Consider the following 24,129-nt stretch of genomic DNA (forward strand, 5'->3'; position numbering starts at 1 on the left):
AAAAACTGGAGCCAACCCCTGCCAGAACTAGTACCTCTCCAGGACAGTTCCACTGGTCGTAGTGGGCGCAGCTGAGTCGCTATCTCCAGTGCCGTTGCTCTGGTTCAGGTTTGAAGGGCAGATGTTACTGACAGAGGCAGAAGGGAATTCTTCTGGGGGCTCATCAGGCCAGCCAAACTGTTCCTTAGTCTTGCCATAAATTTTTACAGCATCTATCATGGTGACACCTGCTGGATCCACCGAGGCCCCTACTGCAATAAGAGAGGTCTTTAGGAAGCACATTCTCTAAAGGGCCACCCCTCCAAAGCAAAGACCAGAACAGTTGGAGCAAAGAAGTAAATCACATCAATTTTATAGACATAGAGAAACTTTATCTTCCGAGATATTCACAGCACTTTAGTCATGTATAGACGCTGAAAACATGTGGAAAAAGTTCCATGGACCAAAAACCAATTGCTTCTCCCACTCACTAGAGTCCCTATCCATCACTGTAAGGGTCCTCTTCTGCTTCATAATACTTGTATCCCCTACCCCTCACTCCCAGGGGTCTCTACACACTTTCTTTGTTCAAAGTACAGATCAAGATCATTCACACTAACAACAACAATTTCCAAGAGAAAGAGTATCAGACAGTGGCCAATAAATGACAGAGAAATGCAGTCTTAAGGCTCAAGGATTTGCACTCTGAGGGTTTAGTTTTCAATGGCATAGCAAGCTATCACTAACCATCTCTCAGCCATGTGTGACCTGAGGTCTTCCTTTGTGCTTTAAGAAAGCCTTCCAATTTCACATCAATCTGCCTCTCTCAGCCTAAACACAGAAGCTGCCCCATTAGTGAGGTGGACACAACATTACAGAAATGAATACTTCACAGAGTGCAGCCCTATCTTTACTGCTCCCATGCTCCGGTGTACTCCTTTCCTGTCACCCTGCCTCCTAAGCTCAAAGTTTCCTGAGAGAAGGACAGGAAAATCAGTAGAGTGGACAGATCCCAGAATACTGGAGAGCCACAGACCAGTGGCACCCAATTTAGCAGTCACAATGAGGACAGTGTCTGCGCCAGGGGTTGGTGACTCACTGAAGAGGTTCAGCTTCTTATCAGCCTGCAGGGCTTCTTCTCTGGTAAAGGGGAAGTCAAACCAGCGTGAGCGACTCAGGTTGAGCTGCATAGTTCTGCCGAAGATCTCGATATACGATGGGGCCCGTTCTATTGCTTGAGTCCCAATCTGGATCCGCATGCCTGTCATCACCATAGTGCTATTGTTGTTACTAATCTCAATGGTGAAGCCTCCAGGCTGTGGGGAGACAAGGCACACATCAGGAAACTAAAAGGAGTTCTTAAATTCAAACTAGGAGTCCTTCTCTGACATTGTCTCAACATGTGAAGCTCATTAAATCTTATCCTTTCAACTCCCTGGTAATGACCTCCTTGTTTCTAAAAATGAGAAAATAGGGGAGGAGAACAGATTCTTTTCAACGTCAGGCTTCCTTCCGCCCAGCATTAACAATCTCTTTGGTGTCGTTTACACAGTAACCTGCTGGTATTGGTGGAAACCTAACCTGCAGACATCCTTTGGCAAGTGAGTGAGAATATCCATTTTTCTAAGGAATCATTTAACTAGAATCAGGAGTTGTGACTATGAATATATACTCTATGCTTGCATTCTAAAAGGAGATGTGTTCTCAAACCACATTGTTTATGAGTCCTTTTACCCAGGAATTGATCCCAGCCCAGTGCAATTCTTACCTTGGTGTTGGCCACATACATGCCAGTGGAATTCAGCCGGTGTTTTATCTGTTGTGCATTGTAGACCTGGAGGAGGTCATTACCACCAAACTCCACATCTGTCAGCTGCTGGTTGTGTTCAAAAAAGTCAATGGGGAAAGTCACCTGGCTAGACGTGCGGGTTGCTGCAGAGAATGGTACCAGATTGTCAGAGAGTCTCGACCACCTCTGCCTCAATGCCATCGGCAAAGACTCCTCCCAGACAGAACCCACATTCACACTCTCATCTTTCTAAGCAAACTCTGGATTAGAACACTTGCATCAGCATGATACCTACATGTGGTTAGCTCTCCAATGGTTGTTATCCCTAACTACAACATGTCCTAGCAATACAAAGAAATCTGGCATTGGTATTGGGTATACAGTTAATAACAATGTAAATAAGAATGTAAATGAATAAACCAGTCTTTCAAACATAGACTCCAGAGCAAATTTACGGTAATGTGATGATCCCTTTGGATCATGGTAATGGTCTTTGCTTAGCTGGATTTGCTCACTGCTAAACTCAAGCTTTCACTTTCCTAAAGAGTCCTCAGTCAGTCAAGTGCGAGACCACCAGCTCAGAGACCTGTGGTGGGTTCTTTACTACTCAGTGGGAAATTAACCAACTGAAGAGATCTATACTTCAATCAGTTGCAATCTTCAGAAAAGTCATTCTCCCTAAACCTAGAGAGAAAAATCTCTCAAATAAGGTCCAGGACATAACTTGTTACTAGGCACCAAAGAACTGATGGCCTGAAGCAGGCAGCCAGTGGGTGTTTGCCATTTGGAACTGTGACTCTGCTTTCAGGAAATCAGCCAGCACATACCTCTAACTTTACAAAATGTGCAAGTAGGACAGTCACCATTTCTTCACAGACATTTGCAACAGTCTATTCTGAGTCACTGTCTAGAAGACCACACCATTCCTACTCCCCCACAAGTCTTATGAGAAGAAGCCTTACTGATTGTAGCTGTTTTGCGCTTTCGAACGGGCTTCATGATGCTGATGACACTGCTGGGCTGCAGGGATGGCTGCAGCCAGTAGGAGGTGTTCTCCACGTTGGCCATGTAAATGCGCAGGCTGCCGTCCTCACACAGCAGAATCATTGTTGTCCGCTGCTGCTCATTGCAGGCCGTATGCCTAATGGCAACCATGTCTTGGATCTAGGAGGAGAGGACAAAGGAGGGTCTTAGTTTCCATACCTACAGATCAGCAACCACACAGAAAAAGAGGAGAGATGCAACTGGTTTCACAGTCAGTTGAGGGGCTGTACAGAAGGGTGGCAAAGAAAAGGCATGTAGGAGAAAAAAGAACTCTTTCATGGGCCTCCATTGAAAGAGCTGGGGAAGTGAAGTGAATATAAAAGTATAAAAAGAGACCAGGTTCACAGCAAAGTAATCAATGGGAAAATATGGCACTGACCTTTGCTTTAGCAGGAAGAGTCTTAATCTCCTGGATAAGAAAAGTGTCTGGTTTCACCATGACTACCAGCGGCACCCCTGTAGTTTGCTGGACACAGCACACCAAGCCAGGGTGGTTCATCACCTCAGACCACTGGCAAAGAGCAGGAGACGTCTTACTGCCACCATTGGAACTGCAGACAACAAAACTGGCTATGGTTAGCGTGTCAGTCACCATTTAATAGTTCTTTTCTTGACCTAAAAACCATCCTCTAACTGGCTACATGACTCCAGATCAATATCCTTGGCCAGCAACTCAGATTATCCACAGGTTAGTTTTATTCCAAGCCATGCACACCTGCTCACACACCCTAATGTGTGCTTCTGGCAGGGCAGCCCTCATTTGGAATCTCCACTGAAACGTTCCATTTCTGAATAACAGGTGGCCCTATGTGCCTAGAGGCTGCCAACAGCATAGGGCCATGGAGCTGCCTAAGGTTAATGATCCACTGTCCTATAAGGATCTTCAAACACAGTGAGTTAGTGTAAGCTGGTATTCATTTTATTTCATCCCAAACCATGTAATTCCCAAAGAAAGGCCTGAAAGAAAGTGCTACAATGGGTCATCAATGGCAGATAAGAAACACGGGAAGATATTGTAAGCCTCTTCTTCCTCCTCCCTAAATGAAACTTTCACTCCCTTAACACATCCCTCTATTATCTGCAAACTTGGTGAAAAGTCTCTTCCTCCCCCAAATCCAACCATGCCCCCATTACTGATACATTCCATTTGCTAACAGAGTAAGTTTGCCTCAGGAGAAAAACTTAAAGGGCACTGCGGCAGAATGAGCATCTAAGAAAAACTTAGGTTTCCTTCTCACATTGAAGTCACATTTATAACTAACTATAGGTTTTCCTTCTGAGTAACAGTGGACCACTAAACTACCTTCGACAGCTTGGGATCTACACAGTGGAGGACAAGCCGTGGAGACAACCCAACCTGCCAAGCCCAGATGCTCCTAATTTTAAAGATACCCAGCAGGGAAGACAAAGGTTGGCTGGAGAAAAGTAAGTTTCACAAAACCCAGAACAGATAGCAGTACTTGGGAGTGGGAGTAGAGCTCCCTCGTTGAATGTGAACATTGTGAAAGTTGAACATTAAATGTTCATTCCCACCTTTTGATGTTGATGGGGAAGAGCTGCAACACCTCCAGGGTTGTCCTGCTGATGGTGGCTGCAAATGATTTGCCTTGACAGTAGCTGAAGAACAACATCTGCAACACATGGGAGTAGTACACGGACACACCACCACCTGCCACCTGGCTGTTACTGTCCTGCTGGTACAAAGACACATATTTGCAGTAACTCCTCATGCTGCCTTGGTTACCAATTTCCAGTTTATGCTGGTTATTAGTTTTCAATCATAATCAGGTGCTCTCATACTCTAAGCATGAGCTCCCTGTTGGTAAATCTTACAAAGACCCTGAGAATAATGGAACTGAAGAGATCTATACTTCAATCGGTTCCATTATTCCCAGGGTCTCTGGGAGATCCTAAAGGATAAGAGATTTTGCTATTAGGCAAAACATTAGAAGGAAAAACAAAGAAAAAGAAAAAAAGATCCAGTTAGATGAAGTCCACAGAAAAATTTTATAAAAGAACAAAGAAAAAGAATAGATAGTTGCTAAATAATTAAATCTGAACTGAAGGAAATAGCAACATGTGCTCTAACCTTCAGGTCCTCATGATTGATTTCCAGCACATTTGTGACATAGAAGGGTCCTTGCTGGGCACTGCTGGCCTCTTCCATGAGCTGAGTATAGATGTACCCAGCCGAAGACATTATAACAATGATGTTCTTTCCTTCCTCGTTGAAAAGGAAAGTAACGTCTCTTATCTTGGAGCTTGGCAGGAGAAAGTAGAAGGTTGGACTCAAGGCATCAACAGACAGGTCATATATCTGCAGGATGGAAGAAAAACTAAACAAGGGAAATCTGTCTCAGTCCCATCCCCCACATATCTTAGTGAATCCAAATAGCTGAAATTGACCAATAACAGGCATTCATTCTCCATTCAATAAAAAATGGTTAGGCACTGGTCCTATAAAGATGAACAGAACACCTTTCACTTTCCTTCATGGAATGAGTAGGGGACAGACATACATACATAAATTCTGTAACAAGTACGGTTATAGGTGTGCCCTTGGTACATTGAAGTTAGAACCAGAATCAATTCCCTATTGCCTAAAGACAGAAAGCTCCCACTCAGCCACATAGCAAAACGCGAAAAAATATGGTTTATTTTTATTTTTAGAGACAGGGTCTTGCTCTATCACCCACATTGGAGTGCAGTGGCATGATCATAGCTCACTGCAGCCTTGAACTAAGCCTCAAGTAATCCTCTACTCAGCCTCCCAAGTACTGGTACTACAGTTGCAAGACATGGCGCCCAGCTGATTTTTTAACTTTTGGGAGAAGCTAACACATAATGAAGATCAGACATTCTAGATTTAAAAGTAGAAAAATTCTAGGACCATATCATCAAAGAACTGTAACTGTACCTTAACAAAGTCCGCAGTGACAATTGCTAACTCGGTCTGTGAACCAGGCAACCACACGGCTTTGATGATGAAGTTCCCCGTTGCCAACTGAGGGTGCAAAACCAAGTGATCCGAAACAGAGCCTGAGCTACCAAAGGTGAGCACATGGCAGTCCTGGACAATGTTTAAGGAACAAAATGGTGAAAAGATGATGTGGGAAAGTAGGTTAATTCATTTCAGACTTCTGATGTTCCTTTTTTTCCCCCCAATATCCCCTGCCTTTAGACAGTATTTAGACTGTCTAGTAATATTCAGGTTTCGTGAATCCAAAGGTTATTTCCAATATCAAAGAAATCCCAAAGATCTAGGAAAAATTCAAAGAAAAATTCCTTTTGCATTTCAGTAGGTTTTAAGTTTTAATCTCAACAATAAATAATAAAAAGTAGTTCTGAGAATAGTGGAGAGAAGGTGACTAGAATCCCCAGTTCCAGGTAATCAAACCTAGATGAGGATTTTTACCTTTAGCCCACAAACCGCCAGGTAGTCTTCCTTGCAGGGATTTCCTGTGAGGCTCAACACAGTGAAAGGAACTGGGGCAGAAGCCAAGCGGGTCAGAGTCAACTTCCTTTTGCTGGAATCTGCTTGCTTCAGGAGAGCAGAAAGCTGCAGAACAGTGATCTGCAAAGGAACAATGACCAATTTATTCTTACTCCTAGTCCTCTCAGAGAACTCAAAGCAAGTAACAAAAAATCTTTCAATAAGAGATAATAGGTTGCGCACTTTTTTTTTTTTACAAGTTAAGTCTAGTAGAAAAATCCTCGATCAATATTAGTCTGTATTTCTCCTGGTTAAAAGCCATGTCTTTCATTCTGTCCTTCCAAGTAGGACAGAAGAGATGAGTAATGAAGCCAATTTATAGAGTTATTTCACAAAATAGTTTAGGAATATCTATGTATCACTGTCCTTTTCTAGTATTTTCTATGAAACTGTTTTTTAAATGATTTTAGAATTCTTTTAAAGACTATCTTTAAAAGATCTTTTAACTTTTCACTTAAAAGTGAAAACAACATTAGTGGTGATGGAGAGGCCAGAATACAGAAAAGTGTGAGTTCAGATACCTAGCATTCTTCCAACTTCTACTAGCTCTATAAAACAATACAAATTTACTTGTATCCTTAAGAGAGCTGGGAAGGCAGGGCAGGTCTACATAAGCAACACTGAGTGTTCCTATGAAAACTTTTGTCTCTCCGCTTATGCCTTCCAGAGTGTCCAAATAAGGCAATACTGGGAGCCAAGCTGTCCTAGGTAACTGCTGGTCATTACCTTTTCCTGAGGGCTTGAAGAATACGTTTTGAGTGGAAATTTACTAATTACAAACAGTCTGTCCTGGTCATACCAGCTCTAGTTCTAATCAAATTAACTCAGGGTTTAAGTATTTGAAAAGCTCAAGATCTGTCCATAAAGCATTCTTAGAATCCAACGGACTTTTTCCCACAGAGGGCTAACCCGAAAGTGGCCATCGATCTATTTTGCTTAGCATTTAAGACAACATGACCTAAAGTAAGTGCACAGGCATTGGAGGACCCACCTTGCCCTTCTCATGGCTGACAGCCAAATGTTGGCGGCGCCCATGGGGAGAGGAGAGCACACACATAGCCACCCGCCTGAGCACATGAGCGCTAATCAGCTGCCGGATGGTCTGGCCCTGGTCGCCACTGTAATTCATCCGCACGTTCTCAAAAGCACCTTCCTGGGAGCCTAAGGTAGGAACCTGGCAAAGAAGAAAGCATAGCCAGTAATGAGGCAAATAAAATCATGTGGATTCACACACTATTCATGCGACTGAGACACTGCACAATTTAGTCATTCAAAAGCAGTGATTTCAACATCCAAACCATGGATGGCTGAGTAAATTTGTTAATGTTATTATCAATCCATTAAGAACAACATAGTAGGCCAGGCACGGTGGCTCATGCCTGTGATCTCAGCACTTTGGGAGGCAGAGGCGGACGGATCATGAGGTCGGGAGCTCGAGACCAGCCTGACCAAAATGGTGAAACCCCATTTCTACTCAAAATACAAAAATTAGCCGGGCATGGTGACACACGCCTGTAATCCCAGCTACTCAGGAGGCTGAGGCAGGAGAATGGCTTGAACCTGGGAGATAAAGCTGAGATCGTGCCACTGCACCCCAGCCTGGGCGACAGAGCAAGGCTCCATCTCAAAAAAAAAAAAAAAAAAAAAAAAAACCATAGTAAACTTTTTCATAAAACTAAACTTAAATACAAGGTAGTGGTCTCTTTTAAAAAAAAAAAGTTAAAATGTTCAATGTCTTATAAACGGTGATGACAGATGAAATTTTTTTTCATTGATCTAATCTGGCAACATAGAAAGCAACTTTATGGGTCCCCAATCCCACAAAAGTATTTTTTCACTTCATCTTTAATATTTAAAAACCAATGCTCTCAAAGTGTGACTGATTTTTATGACATTTTTAAATTCCAAGAATATCAAATAAAACTGTGACTAATTTTTTTTTTCTTTTGAGACGGGGTTTTGCTCTGTCACCCAGCTTGGAGTGCACTGGTGAGTGCAGTGATGCAATACCAGCTCATTACAGCCTTGACTTCCCAGGTTCAGGCAATCCTCTTGCCTCAGCCTCCCAGGTGGCTGAGACCACAAGGATGCATACCATATCCGGCTAATTATTTTGTACATTTTTTGTAGAGACAGGGTTTAACCATGTTGCCCAGGATAGTCTCAAACTCCTCAGGTACACCATGCCTGGCAAAAACTGTGACTGATTTAAATAAAATGCCAGAATATATGTATGAATGTGTGTATTTCCAACTGAGTATCAGTCCCTTAAAAATAGCCAACTTTGGCTGGCATGGTGGCTCACGCCTATAATCCCAGCACTTTGGCAGGCTGCGTTGCGCAAATCACTTGAGCACAGTTGTTCGAGACCAACCTGGGCAACATGGTGAAACTCTCTCTCTACCAAAAATACAAAAATTAGCTGGGCATGGTGGTGCGTGCCTCCTGTCTCAGCTACTCAGGAGGCTGAGCAAGGCAAGAGAATTGCTGGAACCAGGGAGGCAGAGATTGCAGTGAGCTGAGATCATGCCACCGCACTCCAGCCTAGGTGACAGAGCGAGACTCTTAAAAAAAAAAAAGCCAATTTATGAGATCTATTCATGTATCTCATTCACAATATCTGTTCACTTCCCTTTTGGAGTTGCCACCACTTTACTTTCTGCTACTTAATTCTGCTGCTAAAAAAAGGCCAGGAAGGCTACATCAGAAGTCCTATATTCAGTGCTGAGCAGCCAGTTTTAAAGTGAATAATGATTTATACCTTACAACCCATCTGACATGAAAAACTAAAGGAAAGTTATCTAAAGGACTATAAGTAAAAGAGGACAAGCATTATTTTGCAAGTTAGATGAACTTTAGAAAAGATAAAGTTCTATTTTCTAAAAAAGAAAATATTTCTAACTATTCTAATTGCCCCAAAATGGAGTTCCCTACCTCTTGGTGATTCATATATTTATATGAACTAAAATGGAGATTTAGTCTTTTCATTGGCCAAAATGACCCTGAATTCCCCAGCCCCACTCTTTTTTTTTTTTTTTTTTTTTTGAGACAGAGTCTCACTTTGTTGCCCAGGCTGGAGTACAGTGGTGTGATCTCAGCTCACTGCAAACTCCTGGGCTCAGGTGATCCACCCACCTCAGCCTTCCGAGTAGCTGGGACTATAGGCGCCACACCACCATGCCCACCTAAATTTTTTTGTGTGTTTTTTGGGGTAGAGATGCGGTTTCACCATGTTGCCAAGGCTGGTCTCAAACTCCCAGGCTCAAGCAATCCCCCTGCTTCGGGTCTCCCAAAGTGCTAGGATTATAAGCACGCCCCTGGCCAATTCCCTTCTTTTGAAGCCATATCTCATATGCTGATTTTTACACTATATATTCTGGGAATGTCATGATGTCTTAGATTCTAAGTTTTGGATGGCCAAGGATCAATTGCTCTAAGTATATTCCTCAGAGCATCTAGTACACTTTAGGATCTCAATAAATTTGTTAGTTCCCACAGCCACCAAACATCATGGCCCTAAAACACTTACCATCAGCTGGTCTGTCATCTCCACTGCCTTCTCTACTGTGTGGAGCTCACTGAGGGCTTGCTGAGCGCGGCTACTGCTCCCCACGGCTGAAGCTTGCTGGAAGTTGGTCTGAATGGCATCCATAAGGAAATTGAGCATGTCTAACACGAGAGGAGCGAAGGAAAAATTGGCCTGAGAAAAACAGAAAAAATACACAAGTGAAAAAAAAAAAGGAGAAACAATGGGTAATACTCATAACAATAATCTTGCCAGTAATTTCCTTCAGAATCCAGCTTCTTCACTTCCAGTTGGATATTCTAGCCATCTTCTAATTCTCACCATAATCCTGGCATTGATTCTAATCGATGCACATTTGTACTACTAACTCCAGAGCAATCTTTCTAAACCAGGGATCTCACATACATATCCTAATGCTCAGAGGCATCCCTCATATGAAATGAGTTAACTTCTCTCCTATGTGTCTAGAATGGTTTGGGATTTGTACCATCCTCGGGAAAACTGAGAATATAATCACTCAAATAATTTTGTTTTCTGTGTTTCAGATAAGGAACCCTGGCCAAGAAAGGGTACTCTAAAGTATGATACAACTAAAATGTATGCTTCCATCACCCCCGATAACATTCCTAATAGCGCTCAGCCATAAATCCTTCCCTTGTGATGACAACACATGGTATTTGTATTCACACTATGAAAATGGTAAACTTAGAGAAAGGAGAAAATGAGTTTCAAGGGGAGCCATGCGCATTATTTACTCTCACACCAATTTGCCAGGCTCTCAACTATGTCTATGTACTACGGGGTATCACTCAGCCCCACCTGATTCTGTAACTCCTCCCGGCAGCCCTCCACTGTGCGGCACAGGCTGCTCTTCTTGGGCTTCTCTTCGTCAGCAACCTTTCCATCACTGATGGTAACCTTGGCTTTGTCAGCTGGTGAGGTGCTGGCATGGCGCACTAGACTCTCTGAAATCCTGGGTTCACTCTGAAATGCTGACTCCTTCATGGTAGAGCTCATGCCGCTGCTAGGAGTTCTCTTCACCAGAGCCTAGGACAGAAAACGTCACAGTCCCTAAGTTCTTGCCTCAAGCACAGAAGAAATACTGCCTGAGATCTCTGAGGAAAAACTGACCCAAAGAAGAAAGTGGCTAAGCATTTCAATGTTATCCGAAAGCCTAAATTCTGATCATCATGGTATTCACCTAGTATCTAACTTCTTTACCTACTCACAGTATCAGGCCTTATAACATCTGAAATTGTGGGGAGGTCTTAGGAAAAACACACTACAAGATCCCTAAGGAATCTGCTGGTTCTGATTTCTAAATGAAGTGCTTAGGCCACAACTGTACAGATCACCGATGACTTGAACTGGAACATATTCCTAGACTCAGGTATCCTAGAAGGGATGGGAATTTTCCAGTTTGGCTTCAGTAATCCCATGTCTAACAAGCCACCCTTCATAGCTCAGTGAGGGTTCCAAATCTCTCACCAAACAGCTGCCATCTTCTTTGGCTCCACAGTCACAGAAGAAGGATCCATACTTGGCATAGGAAATCTCATGATCTTTGTGGCACACCTTAGCACACACTGTGCAGACACCCACCCCATCCACCATTTTGCAGGTGTGACAGTGGTACCTACAAAGAACAAAAACCAACAAAGAAGCTCAGAAGTCCCAACAGTCAGTGCCCAGCAAATCTTTACCTAAAAGGAAGAACTACTCTTACCAATGCTGGTTCATGAATTCTTTCTGTGTAATCGTAAAAGTGCAGAGTTTGTTGCAAAGAGAATCTTCATCCTTCAAAAATAATAAGTCTTTTTAACTAGAAATATATCCCTGTATATAAACACCCACAAAAACCTATCTTTCTCAACACTCTATTGGAGGGAGCAGTGAATAGTCAACTCATAAATGACCAGTGGAAATCTACCACAATTAGAAATAGCTAGTTGGCTGAAAATCTGTTGTTATTTCAGGTGAAAGAGACCTTAGGGGTTTGTGGTTAAGAAAAAACATCTCATGCTTTCTTTACAGGGGAGCTTCCACTACCCCCATGAAGAACTCATCCCTAAAATTCCATTTGGAATTAAAGACTGAAAAAGCAGGAGATGTGGCTCTGGAATAAGCTTATGAAAAAGTCCTTTCCATAAGAGATTAGATCTCCATGCCTTGTTCTGCAGGCTTAGAAAACCGGAATCTGGCAGCAATAAGGACTAGGAAGTTTTGAAGCTCACAGGGGGCTGGAAAAATGAGCCAAAAGCTTGGTACCATATCAGTCATTACCTTGAGAGGTTAACTTCGAGGTTACTTCATACTTACTGAATCCTCAGCCTGGGAATCTTCCTCTTCCACAGCCAACTCCTCCACCCAGTCTGAGTCTACTTCAATGGCCCGCTCTTCCCCATCCACTGAGAGATGACTTGGGCCTTGACCATTACTCTGGCTCAGGGCATTCGTGACATCAGCCAAGTAAGACATGATATGGCACGTGCACTCTAAGATTGTCACATGCTGCAAAAGAAGACCAAAGCCCCACAGAAACTTCGATTCTCCATGTTTTATTATGTCAACTATGTGTTCTCAAGCTTTTTCAAATAAAGCTCAAGATCATAGAAATAGTATGAAAGCAGAGAAGAAAAACTGTGTGTTTTTAGTATCTCTTAACCAGCTTATACCACTCCATCCCCACGTAGCTGGTCAGTAAATTGTACTGAAGTAATATGCATTCATTCATTCTTAAGCACAACAGCTATTTACGAAGTCTTATAAGATTAAGTAGGATTGAAATTAGAAGAATAGAGTAAAAACAGATTAAAATTATTCAAAAAATGACCAAATTAGAGTATGAAGAGACTCTCATTAGCATTTTCGCCCTAACATTAGCATTTCTAACCATTAAGTTAAAGTCATTTTAATTATCGGGCTTTACAGTAATGCAAAAGAGGACAGCTTCAGAAATTAAGAGAAAAAAATTCTAGCAAATCACTATAGATCGTTCATGCTTGCCTAGAAAACCCAATTAATTAGCATCAAAGACTCAGATTTCAAAGTTCCTTTGCTCTGCACTCTGACATTTCAGTGCTGAAAGGATAAGGATCAACAAGAAAGAAGGGAGTAATGAATGGTACCACAGTGATTCTTAGAAGCTAGTTATCTGTTCCTAGCCACCTAGGCTGTTCATGGGTTAGGCAGGAGAAGAAAACGCCTGAATGCAAGATTTCTGTCAGTTTCAAACCCCTTTTCTCAGCAGAGTAACCAGAACCTTCAAGCAAATTAAATAATGCTCAGCATGTGGACTAGAGCTGAGGAGGCCATATTTAGCCTTTTACAACACTGACTCAGAGTGGCACAGTTCCAATTCCTGAGCAGGGAGACAGTTTCCCACAATATTCCAAAATCTTAGGATGTCAGGAACTCACTGTGTTTTAAGAAAGATTCGGTCTGCTTATTTACCAGTGTATTTCCTTCCCATCACTTCTTGCCAGCCAAAAGATGCCTAAAGGCACACAGTTAGCGCACAGTTACACACTCCTAGGTCTTTGAGATTATCAGCCTTATTCTTGGTAAGATAGCCGGACACAGAACTCAGTAGGAACAAGAGACTTCCACCTGACCACATTGGTTGAGAATCATCTTTCCCTTCACCCCTCATTGCTATTCCTCATTTTTCTTACCTTTCCATGCATTACATTGGCATTCAGTTTTTCAACCACATTCTTCTGTGACAGGTATTTCTTACTGTCCCAAAGGACAAAAAAGAGGGGAAAGAGGAGACACAAAATCATATAAGGAACCAAAGAAATGAAGCATCTTCATGAACCCTGAATCAATCTGAGGACGCTGTAAAGCAGAGGCGTTCTTAGAAAACTCTGTATTATATAGGTACAGAGCTTGGGGTGCTCTGGTCTTAGAATTACCATTAACACTTGGCATACTTTCCCCAAGAATTCTCTTGGGAACAATGAACAGGAAACTCTACTAAGAAAATGATGAAGATAAAGTCTAAAGTGAACAGAGCTATTTGCTACCCCCACCCCCAAACTCCAATATAAGGGTAGAGATTCAAATTTCTTCCATACTCACTTTGAGCTATAAAGAAAGTAACCTGAAACAACCCACTTCTCCAAGAGCAATGTTGTAACTTAGATACAATTTCATCATCTTACCATCTGCTCAGCCAATCCACAGCAGCATTGTGAAGCTGAAGGTGACCAGCACCTTGACCTGCACTGGCTAGGGTGGCCATCACAACCATGAGTTCAGGGAAGCCAGTCCCATCACCATTGGCCAGCATCTCTGTTGCCATGGGGGTCAGGGTACCCAGAAGAACAGCACACACGCCTTCCCCAACTTGGCTAGTAGAAAAGAAAGAGCAAGTTGGTGAATAATAATCAATAGGAATCTCATTCTGTGCATTGTCAATGAAGTTTTAAATTAAACATTGAACACATAACTATAATACCAATCCCAGCTTTGGACTTGAGCTACTAGAGCATAAAACATTCACTCAGGTTGTAACTGACAGGCCAAGCCATTCCAAAAGTTTTTCCATGGGAAAAAACATCAAGGAGCTATACTAGAATCCTTGAGTCCAGAGACAAGTAGATATAAAAGTGCTGAAAATGCTAAGACTGGTGCCCACAGGAAAGATAACTGCAAATATTACCATATTTCTGAGGTTGCTAGGGAAGCATGACAGAAATGCAGTTGTTCTACCTGTTTTCCCGAACAATGTAGGTAGTCAGTAACTGCAGCAGCTGCCGATTCTCCTGAATTACATCCAGCTGATCAGAATCTTTTGGGGGTGATGTAGTCATGCGGGTGAGCCAGGCCTGCAGGCGCACAGGCTCCACACAGGCCAGCTGTGCCAGGGAGCCGCAGAGATGCAACAGGCTCGGGTTAGGGCTCTTCTCAGCTGGGAGCAGACCAAGAGGGCAGGGTCAATAAAGAAGGGCAAGAAGAAGGGGAAGAAGGGGCAAACTGTGAGCCAGGAAAGGGGAAAAGGCTCCAGAGCAAGTTTTCAACTTCCTTCCAAACTTTCTGAGGGATTCTCTCCACTTGTTAGCATTTTCATGCTGTAGTTAAACTCAGGCAGAAGATATGCACAGTATTAGCCAGACATCAAAGTTCCCATAAGAAGATTACTAAAAGCTGTCACTCACTCAGCTGGAAGAGTTTGGTGAAGAATTTCAAAACTCGGTTACAGAATTTAGCAGAGAGGTTCTCATTGGCTGTTGCCATCATGATCTGTACAAGTTCTCCACTGGGAGGCAGGAGGGGAGAAAAATGGAAGAATCACATTAAGCCTCACATAAAAAGCAACCCGCCTTCACAATCTCATCTCCTCTGGGGAAAATGGCCACTTATGAGTCAATAACACAAGGTGTTCATGAAATTAACCTCCTCACCAATAACCCCAAAGAGTCAGCAATTAACTCTCCAAAGTGCAGACACTTAAGCAAGCCTTAAGTATTACTGATAAGAAGTACCTAAATCAACATACATAGCCCCTTGCTTTCAAGAGGCATTCAAAAAATATTCACTGAATAAAGCAAAACACAGCTCACCTGTCAGAGAAAAACTCCTCCATAGCTTTACGAGCCTGGCTGCTTTCCAGCTGCTTTTCCAAGTACTGAAGACATTCCTCCAGGATGGATTCATCCAGTCCACTGAGGATTAAACAGAAAACTTAACTACCAGTATTAAGACCTGTTTCAATGTCCTCCTCATAGTGATTTATTAAAATCCAAAGTTTGTCTGTTTGACCTTGAGGGCAATGTCCAATTTTGTTTTGCCAAAGCTTAACATAAAGCCTGGCACAAAGTAGGTGTTCAAAAAATGTTTACTGAATTAACAGCAGCCCCTCAACTTTATTCTTCTACCCTCCTTCCTAGGAAACTAAACAGGAAAGGCATCTACAGCTCAGTCCTAATCCAGATCTGCCAGTGATTTAGGGAAAAAGACACTTTGGACAAATCATCTCTACACAGCTAAAAGCGTCTGAAATTACTTACCTGTTAAAAAGAAAAAGAGGAGAAAGAGAATAAAAGGAATCCTTGATGAAAACCTGGACTACTCAACAACAAAGAGACAGGAAATTCCAACATGTGGCACCTTCATTTGTGTAATTCTCAGCGAGGTGAAAGTGAAACAGAACTGTTCTTTACAGCTCATCTATAGCAATGTGGCCTAAACTATCAAGGTACAGCTATGCTGTGGGACCATCCATTCCACACTCATTTCAGCAGCAGAGTCACCGAAACATTAGAAACCAATTTCAGTGAGGTCCTCTGTACATCTCATCACAGCTAGTGCAGCACTTGGTAGTCATTTAGTAGACAATTTTAAGTCTCCAAATCTGAACATTTAAGTCTTCCATTTTCTTTATTCCTAAGAATTAATCACAAAAGAGGACTCCAAAAAACTCATGCAGAATGCACATGAGTACAGAAATTTCTGTTGAAAAACACAAATAACAATAAAGTGGGCATGTGCAGTGGCTCACGATTGTAATCCCAGCACTTTGGGGGGCCAAGGCGGGAGGATCACTTGAACCCAGGAGTTCGAGACCAGCGTACACAACACGACAAAACCCAGCTCTACCAAAAAAACAAAAACCAGCCTGGCATGGTGGTGTGCACCGGTAGTCCCAGCTACTCGGAAGGCTGAGGTAGGAGGATTGCTTGAGCCCTGGAGGCAGAGGTTGCAGTGAGCTCCACTGCACTGCAGCCTGGATGTCAGAGTGAGATCATGTCTCAGAATAAAACACACACACACACACACACACACACACACACACACACACACACACAAACAATAAGCTATTAATTGATTACATAATGGCAGCAGTGTTGGTACATTTCACTGACAGTAGCAGTAGGTTACAGGAACCTGACTGTTCTCCATCCGGCTCACCTGTTAGGATCCGCATGATTGGCCAGGATGTTGTAACAACCAGTGATCAGCTTCTCATAAACACGCGCCAAGAACTCATCAGACTCAGCAGGGCCCAAGATGCGTTCCAGGGAGTTGCTACTGATCTCAGCAACACTCTCAGTGCTTGATTCCAAAAGAAGAGGTAGCAGAGTCCGAATTACCTGTGGTGGGTTCATCTCATCCGACCAACTTCAGCAAAGAATATGAAATCAAGTTAGTGACTACATTTCTCTAAAAAGCTGCAAAGCAAAGATAGGGTAATTCAACTATTTGCCAGAAGGGAAGGGGATTGCACAAGGGCATTTATTCGTCTTTTTTCCCATGATAGGTATTTTACACACAGGTATAATCATACAATTTCATATTCCTCTTTTTCATTATTATATCAGAAACAAATATTTTTATTGGAAAAATCCATTTATTAAAACATCAAATTACTGAGCTGCGTTTTATAATATTCAACAAAGAAAATTAACAAGTATTCCATCCCAGACAAGCCTTCCAGAACTCCCAGGAACCTGGATCACTTTTAGGGCAATATGATATCTGACTTTACTTGTTACCTATGTACAAGAAAACAAAAGAGTCCCCCCATTGGCCTGGTCTAGTCCCTACAATGGTGGAATTTATCCCACTATGATTCTGGAGAAATTATCAACTAATTTGTCACTATCATTTTAAAAGTTAAACCCAAGACATCTCCAAATTGCAATATGGCTTAAAACCAGCATGCTTTTTCTGAAAAATACACAGAGAAGGGGAGGTACTCTATTGTCTTTCAGCTCTAAGTTAAAAAATCATTCTAGCTAAGTGCTCATGGTTTAAAGCAACAGGTTCTTTTTGCTAAAGAAGTATACAGGAAAGCATTACTATATAGTTATAAAAACTCTCACTGTCCCCCTTTAACCCAATAAAATACAGACATAGAGTCCCTGGGGCTCTGTAGCAGGTACTCACACAATGAGATCTCCAGTCAACCTGACCAGGGAGAGGAGGGTGTGCTTCAGGGAAGCAGCCAGCGGCAGGCTTTGGCTACAGAGAGTCCCCAAGTGTGCAGCCTGCACTGCACTGATATAACTCTCTGAAGGGATGGTGTCATTGGCAAAGGCATTGCGCTGAAAGGAAGCAAAGCAGATGTAAATGGATAGGCCATCTACCCTGGAAAAAATTCTCACATGAAAAAAAAAACTGATAAAAACTAAGACCCCACTGAGGTTTGTAAACAATGGCCTCTACTCAGTATACACTGTTATTCATCCTGGGAAGGACAGTGGGGTGGGGAAAAGGAAATAGTTAAATTTTAATTAGTACAAAGTTAACAGTTAAATGCAACAAATATTCAATACCACTTTCAAATGATTAGAACATAATATAATGCACTATATTTAAAGTAAAACTATTGTTTGTCGATAATGACTGAGAAGGAACTGGATTTTGCAACGCATCTGGTCTCTACTAAAGCTCTGGGTGGTGTAAAGAAAGGTCACGATCATAAGGCAGGGATAACAAGGCTATAATATTTAGCTTTCCAAAAGAACTTCAGTAAGCGAATAATCGGTTAATAGAGGCCGTCTGAGCAGAAGACATACAAAGAGCAAGCAAACTGACAGAAGACTTGGTAGTATCTAAAAGCCTAGAGAAGCTAAAAGTGACCCCATAAAACTGTTAAAAAAAAAAAAAAAAAAAGGAGCAGGTTCCTGACATATAACCTACAAAGGAAACAGTTAACATGTATTGAGAATTCATTTGCTAGATAATATGCTAGACACTTAACATTTAATACATTGAATCGTCACAGCCCAATATTCAACTGGTGAAGAAACTGAGGCTCAAATAAATAAAATGGTTTGTCTTCTGATAACACAAACTTCTAAGCAAAAAGGACATATGAGAAACAATTAGGTGATTAAACACATTGATTATTGATTCAGTCATAGCCAATACTACTGCAGTATATGAAGATCTTTTGATAGCTAGTTTAAGTCTAATTCCTTTAGAATCAGGAACAAAAGACAGAATGGTTAGCACTCAGGATTTCTACCCCTGGAACAGACAGGAACTCACCCAGGATCCAATATTGGGAAATTCATTGGTATTGATGTTGTTCCAGGACTCACACACAGCCTGCACTGACGATGGTAAATTCTGAACCAGTGTCGGACCTGGAGGTGACAAAAAGGACGAGAAATCATCACAACAAAGAGGGAATGACACAGAGCATGTTAAAAGCCAAACCCAAATGCAGAAAGAAACAGTACAGCCCAGGCTGTCAAAATAATTAGTAAGACAGCTTAAATGGATATTTTAATAGCAGTACTATGTCCAAGAACCAGTTAATTGCTTAATAGCTAACACTCTCAATTGTAAGGTTTTCATTTCCTATGATATTCACTTTCTAATCGTACAAGTAAAGAAGACAACTGAAAATATGATGCGAAGTGAGGGTGACTCATTGCAAGTCAGACTGAAATCACCATTAAACATCTGCTCTCCTTTCTATAAATAGGTATCACTTTTCTCTTGATATCTTTTCTCTTCAAGACAAATCTTAAGGACAGGGATCATAACACACATTAAGAGCAGCATTCAGTGAAGCAGTGCAATGTTCAATGAATATTTAAAGCTTGAAATTAAGGAAAATACAAATGGCTGTAAATTTTAAACGATAAGAACTATACTTAACTCCAGTCTAGCCCTTAGATTCTCCACCCTAGATTTCTCCCAAATCATTCCTAACCCAGCAAAGAGAATTTTCCAGGCACAAAGTGCTAGCTTGCTAATCTTCCTATCCTCTATTAATGAAAAGAACACCAGCCCGGGCAACATAACAAGACCTCATCTCTACAAAAAAATTTAAAAATTATCTGGTGAGGTGGTGTATGCCTGCAGTCCCAGCTACTTGGGAGGCTGCAGCAGGGGGACTGCTTGAACACAGGAGGTCAAGGCTACAGTGAGCTGTGACAGTGCCACTGCATTCCAGTCTGGCCGAGGAGGGGACAGGGATGGGGAAGGGGAGGGGGAGGGTAGATCTGTGCTAAAGGCAAAATAGTCTTATGCTTTGGAACCAACAGATCCTGGTTTCAATCACAGCTCCATCACTTGCAAGATGCAGGATTTTGGACAAATAACTTCTCTAGGCCTAAGTTTCTAAACAGTAAAGGTTGTTGTGAAGATCAAAACAGATAAACCTATGTAAATGCTTGATACACAAAAAGGCTCCAATAAATGGTAAATGCCAATAGGCAGCAAGGGAGAGAAGTAGTAGTATCAGCAATAGCAGCTGTTGTAATAATATTATTCAAAAGCACATTCATTCACTTACCCAGAGTATTTGCCTTGCACCTACTAGAGCCAATAGCCAAAACGGCAGCAAAGCCTTGCAGTTTCTCCTTGGAAGGTTTCTCAGTTGTTCCCTCTTCATTAAAGTTCTGCAGCAAATAGGCTCTGGGGGAAAAATAGGGGGAAAGTAAGGACATAGGAATCTAATCCCACCAGTTAGGAAAAACTAACCCTAGCCGGGCTGAAAATCCTCTATCTCAGTTTCCTAATCTATTTAATATAGTTGATAGTGCCTGCTCCTTCCTGGTCTCATAAGAATTCCAATGGGTAATTGTTTCCCAAAGAATGTCCCCTCCTCTGAAATGTTCCAAAAACATGATTTCCTGACAAGTCTGAGAAACAGTGAATACTATATCCATCCCCCTTCCCCCACCTCAGAAGATTGACAATGTAAAGGCTCTGAATACTATATATTTTTAAAGAAAACAAAACAAACTGTTTATCCAACATTTTGCAAACTTACGGGCCAGGAATGGTAATAGTTCAGTGTGGAAAGCACTGGCCTAATAGGCCAGATTAGAGCCTATTAATCTCCAGAGGGCAATGACTTAGTGGTCGGGTTTGGCTACTGCTATGACCGTAGCACCGAGAAAAGTACCTGGCACATAGCAGCCACATACATTTGTTCATAAAATTTGCCTCAAACAGGCCCCTTTAAAGGAGCCTAAAGCCCCATAGAGCCGGGCACACGGTGGCTCAAGACTGTAATCCCAGCACTCTGGGAGTCTGGGGCAGGTGGATCACCTGAGGTCAGGAGTTTTGAGACCAGTATGGTCAACATAGAGAAACCCCGTGTCTACTGAAAATACAAAAATTAGCCGAGTGTGGTGGTGCGCGCCTGTCCCAGGTACTTGGGAGGCTGAGGAGAATCACTTGAACCCTGGTGACAGAGGTTGCAGTAAGTCAAGTTCGCGATACTGCACTCCAGCCTAGGTGACAAAGCAAGACTCCGTTTGCAAAAAAAAAAAAGCCCCACAGAATAGGAGTGAACACTGAGATCCTACAGGAACAAGATAAAGTAAATAAGCTTAAGAGAGCCCGGTGAGAACTGCTGCAAGGGGAACTCATTCTCGGCTCCATTCTGTTACTGTCGTTTGGGAAGTCAGACCCAGTTTTGCCAGTTCTTCCAATTTAAGAAAAGCCAGAGATCTAGAAATTGTGAATAATCTCCCAATTTTATATAGTGAAATTAATTTTAACATATTTAAACACCAAACAGACAAAGCCTACAGGGCATGCAATTTGCAGTCTTTGTTATAGAAAGAGCTGAATTTCAAATAACTTCTAAATCATTTGGAAATTTTTTTCTCCAACTACATATCATGACATTTAAAGAGTATTTAAGGGCCGGGTGTGGTGGCTCATGCCTGTGATCCCAGCTCTTTGGTAGGCTGAGGTGGGTGAATCACCTAAGGTGAGCAGTTTGATACCAGCCTGGCCAACATGGTGAAGCCCCACCTCTGCCAAAAATACAAAAATTAGCCATGGCGTGGTGGCATATGCCTGTAATCCCAGCTACTCAGGAGGCTGAGGCAGGAGAATCACCTGAACCCAGGAGGTGGAGGTTGCATTGAGCCGAGATCATACTACTGCACTCTAGCCTGGGCAACAAGAGCGAGACTCCATCTCAAAAAAAAAAAAAAGTTATTTTAATAATAATAAAGAGCATTTAAGGAGCTTTAACTCAGTTAATAACAGAAATGACAGTGTTTAGGAAAATTATATCACCTTTCTTTGTATCCCATAACTCAAATGGTACAAAATATTTAAATTATAGACATTAAACTTCCTCCTGACTCTTCCTGCGCTATTTGAAAATTCCCTCATCAAGCACCCCTTCATGCTAGAGAAGAAAGCATTATACTATGGAGAAAAACCCCTTAGCTGACAAAACGGAAAAACATAAAATTCTGAGTCACTGGTGGATCTGCAGAGTGAAGAGTCATGTGCATCTCTGGGCAGGCAGGTCACCACACCTGGTAAATGATGCGTAGGTGTCAATGAGTTGTAGCGTGGCTGGAAGTAGGTTCTTGGTAATCTCAGACGACTTATGAGGATCAGTCTCAGCAGCCATCTTAGAAAAATGCTCATCCAAAGAGACCTGGACCTTTGAGATGGCAGCATCAAGGGTGTAGATGGACTGCAGACTCGGAATTTCATGCAGCTGCAAGATGGTGGTACAGTCGATACTACAGAAGGATGAGATCTTTAAAAATATGCAAAATATAATTAGTTGTGGCAAAAGGCTACGATAGAAGCCAAGTTCTAACATTATGGTTACAATACTACAAACCTGTCGAGCGAAGTATTCCTCCACTATTTCAACATCGTATTTCACTGAGCTACATTTGGCAGTGGATGCCAGCTCTAGGAGTGAGCTAGCATGCTCAGCCTTCATTCCCTGTTTGATAAGGTGATCCTATTTGGACAGCAAGAAAAAGTGTTTAGGAGATCAATATAGGCAGAATCTAAGCTTTCAGTATCTTCAAATTTAAAAGCTCCAGTAAACACAAAACACTTTGGCTTTGAAGACTCTGAGCAGCAAGCTCTATGTTCCGCTGTGGTACCTTTATCCAGTTGACATAGGAGGTGATCCGGAGCCGAGAAGACCATCGCAGAGTGTGCAAGATGTCACATTCACTCATCTCAGGTGAGTTCATCGATAGCTGGTTAATGTAAGTCTTTGATGGTGGCAAAATTCCTAGGATCCTCCACAATATCAAAAAGTAATACTGAAGGGCACAGGCCTCCTGGAGAAAGCAAAAGGAGCATAGAGGTAGTACTTGGTATTGCCTCAATATCTCTTTCACAGTAAGAACTGCTCCAAATACAACTTTTAAAGCAGAACTATGTAGAGTCCTGATTTTCAACAGAGATTTGGCCCCCAAGCCCATTCTCCAGATCTTTCCTAGAGAGTGGCAGAACACACATACATATAATTTGCTCCACATTTTGTACGTTCCTCAGACCAAAAAGGCTATTCAGAGACAACTTCAGCTCCCCAATAATTTACCAATTAACCAAAAGAGGGCAGGACACTCTGTTTAGCAGGACTGGAATCAGATGTCCTTTTCTGTGGCCTGAAATTGCTTCTAGAAGTATACAGACGCAGTAACAGAGCCACAGAAACATCTCAAGTGTGAGGCTTTCAATTTCACACGTCAACCAGTATTCACAGGACCTCAAGCACTTGGGGGGGACCACTAACTCTTAAATTACAGTTCTCTCAATGGTAACCAAAAAAATGCAAAACTGACAAAATTATCTTTAAGGTGAACATAGCTATCCAAACAACCTAGAAATACTGACGTATCGGTCAGTTTTGCAAATCAATATTCAATAAACTGATTACATTTCAAAAGGAAATTTCTGATAGAAATGATCAATCATCACACACAACCCGAAGACTTCTCAAGGTTCCATGGTCTTACCAAGGCTGTTACATTCTTGTTTTCCTTTCTCCTCACTGTATCAAGCTGGGACCCAGCTGCAAGCAGGGTTGTCAGTGCAGCATAAAGCTCATCATACTTGACAAGCTTGGAGAAAAGGACATCACATGCCTGACATCAAGAAAGAAAGACAATCATTTCTTCATTTCTAAAATATTTTTTCCCATTGCACCTATGTACTATCGCTTATCCTCATGATCGACAAATACATTCATTAATTTCTCCTTGGAGCAGATTCCCATTCTGGGACCTTACTCACACTGTTTGCAAGCTACTGTGGGCACACAACTGCAGGCTTTAGAATAAGAAAGTAAGGCAATTATTTTTTGTCCATTAAAATACTTGCATGTGAAAATGCTAACAAAGATTATCTTCAAAAATCAGGTGTCAGAGGTGCCAACCCAGAAAGGAAAACCCCCACAGCAAAAGTGCACCCAACAAATAAATCCAAGTAACATTTCCTATTAGAATGAGCTCATGTCATAATATAGATCACATTTCCTGACTATAAAAAGTAAGTCATTCCCTTTCCCCCTAGTAGGCTGATTCTGCTGGAAACCATTTAATCAACATG

General features: G+C 41.9%; 1 protein-coding gene across 8 annotated transcripts in view; it reads right to left on the reverse strand.

Annotated features, from left to right (window-relative positions):
- Positions 1-24,129, reverse strand: part of UBR4 (ubiquitin protein ligase E3 component n-recognin 4) — a 137,575-nt gene that overhangs the window by 77,238 nt on the left and 36,208 nt on the right. For all 8 annotated transcript variants that reach the window (XM_032300616.1, XM_032300610.1, XM_032300613.1 and 5 more), the window contains exons 22-49: positions 23,538-23,666; positions 22,674-22,856; positions 22,400-22,525; positions 22,083-22,312; positions 20,090-20,211; positions 18,832-18,929; positions 17,725-17,882; positions 16,747-16,956; positions 15,399-15,500; positions 14,994-15,094; positions 14,548-14,746; positions 13,998-14,186; positions 13,506-13,569; positions 12,151-12,342; positions 11,558-11,628; positions 11,320-11,467; positions 10,651-10,878; positions 9,835-10,005; positions 7,297-7,479; positions 6,228-6,386; positions 5,730-5,882; positions 4,902-5,129; positions 4,346-4,503; positions 3,192-3,363; positions 2,731-2,932; positions 1,748-1,911; positions 1,079-1,295; positions 35-251 (exon numbers count right to left, since the gene is read on the reverse strand). In XM_032300616.1, the coding sequence (XP_032156507.1) occupies positions 35-251; positions 1,079-1,295; positions 1,748-1,911; positions 2,731-2,932; positions 3,192-3,363; positions 4,346-4,503; positions 4,902-5,129; positions 5,730-5,882; positions 6,228-6,386; positions 7,297-7,479; positions 9,835-10,005; positions 10,651-10,878; positions 11,320-11,467; positions 11,558-11,628; positions 12,151-12,342; positions 13,506-13,569; positions 13,998-14,186; positions 14,548-14,746; positions 14,994-15,094; positions 15,399-15,500; positions 16,747-16,956; positions 17,725-17,882; positions 18,832-18,929; positions 20,090-20,211; positions 22,083-22,312; positions 22,400-22,525; positions 22,674-22,856; positions 23,538-23,666 (4,574 nt within the window). The remainder of the gene's footprint in view (positions 1-34; positions 252-1,078; positions 1,296-1,747; positions 1,912-2,730; positions 2,933-3,191; positions 3,364-4,345; positions 4,504-4,901; positions 5,130-5,729; positions 5,883-6,227; positions 6,387-7,296; positions 7,480-9,834; positions 10,006-10,650; positions 10,879-11,319; positions 11,468-11,557; positions 11,629-12,150; positions 12,343-13,505; positions 13,570-13,997; positions 14,187-14,547; positions 14,747-14,993; positions 15,095-15,398; positions 15,501-16,746; positions 16,957-17,724; positions 17,883-18,831; positions 18,930-20,089; positions 20,212-22,082; positions 22,313-22,399; positions 22,526-22,673; positions 22,857-23,537; positions 23,667-24,129) is intronic.

This window comes from Sapajus apella, unplaced genomic scaffold (genome assembly GCF_009761245.1).
Source record: "Sapajus apella isolate SASKATOON/1434 unplaced genomic scaffold, GSC_monkey_1.0 scaffold43, whole genome shotgun sequence".
Lineage (NCBI taxonomy): Eukaryota > Metazoa > Chordata > Mammalia > Primates > Cebidae > Sapajus > Sapajus apella.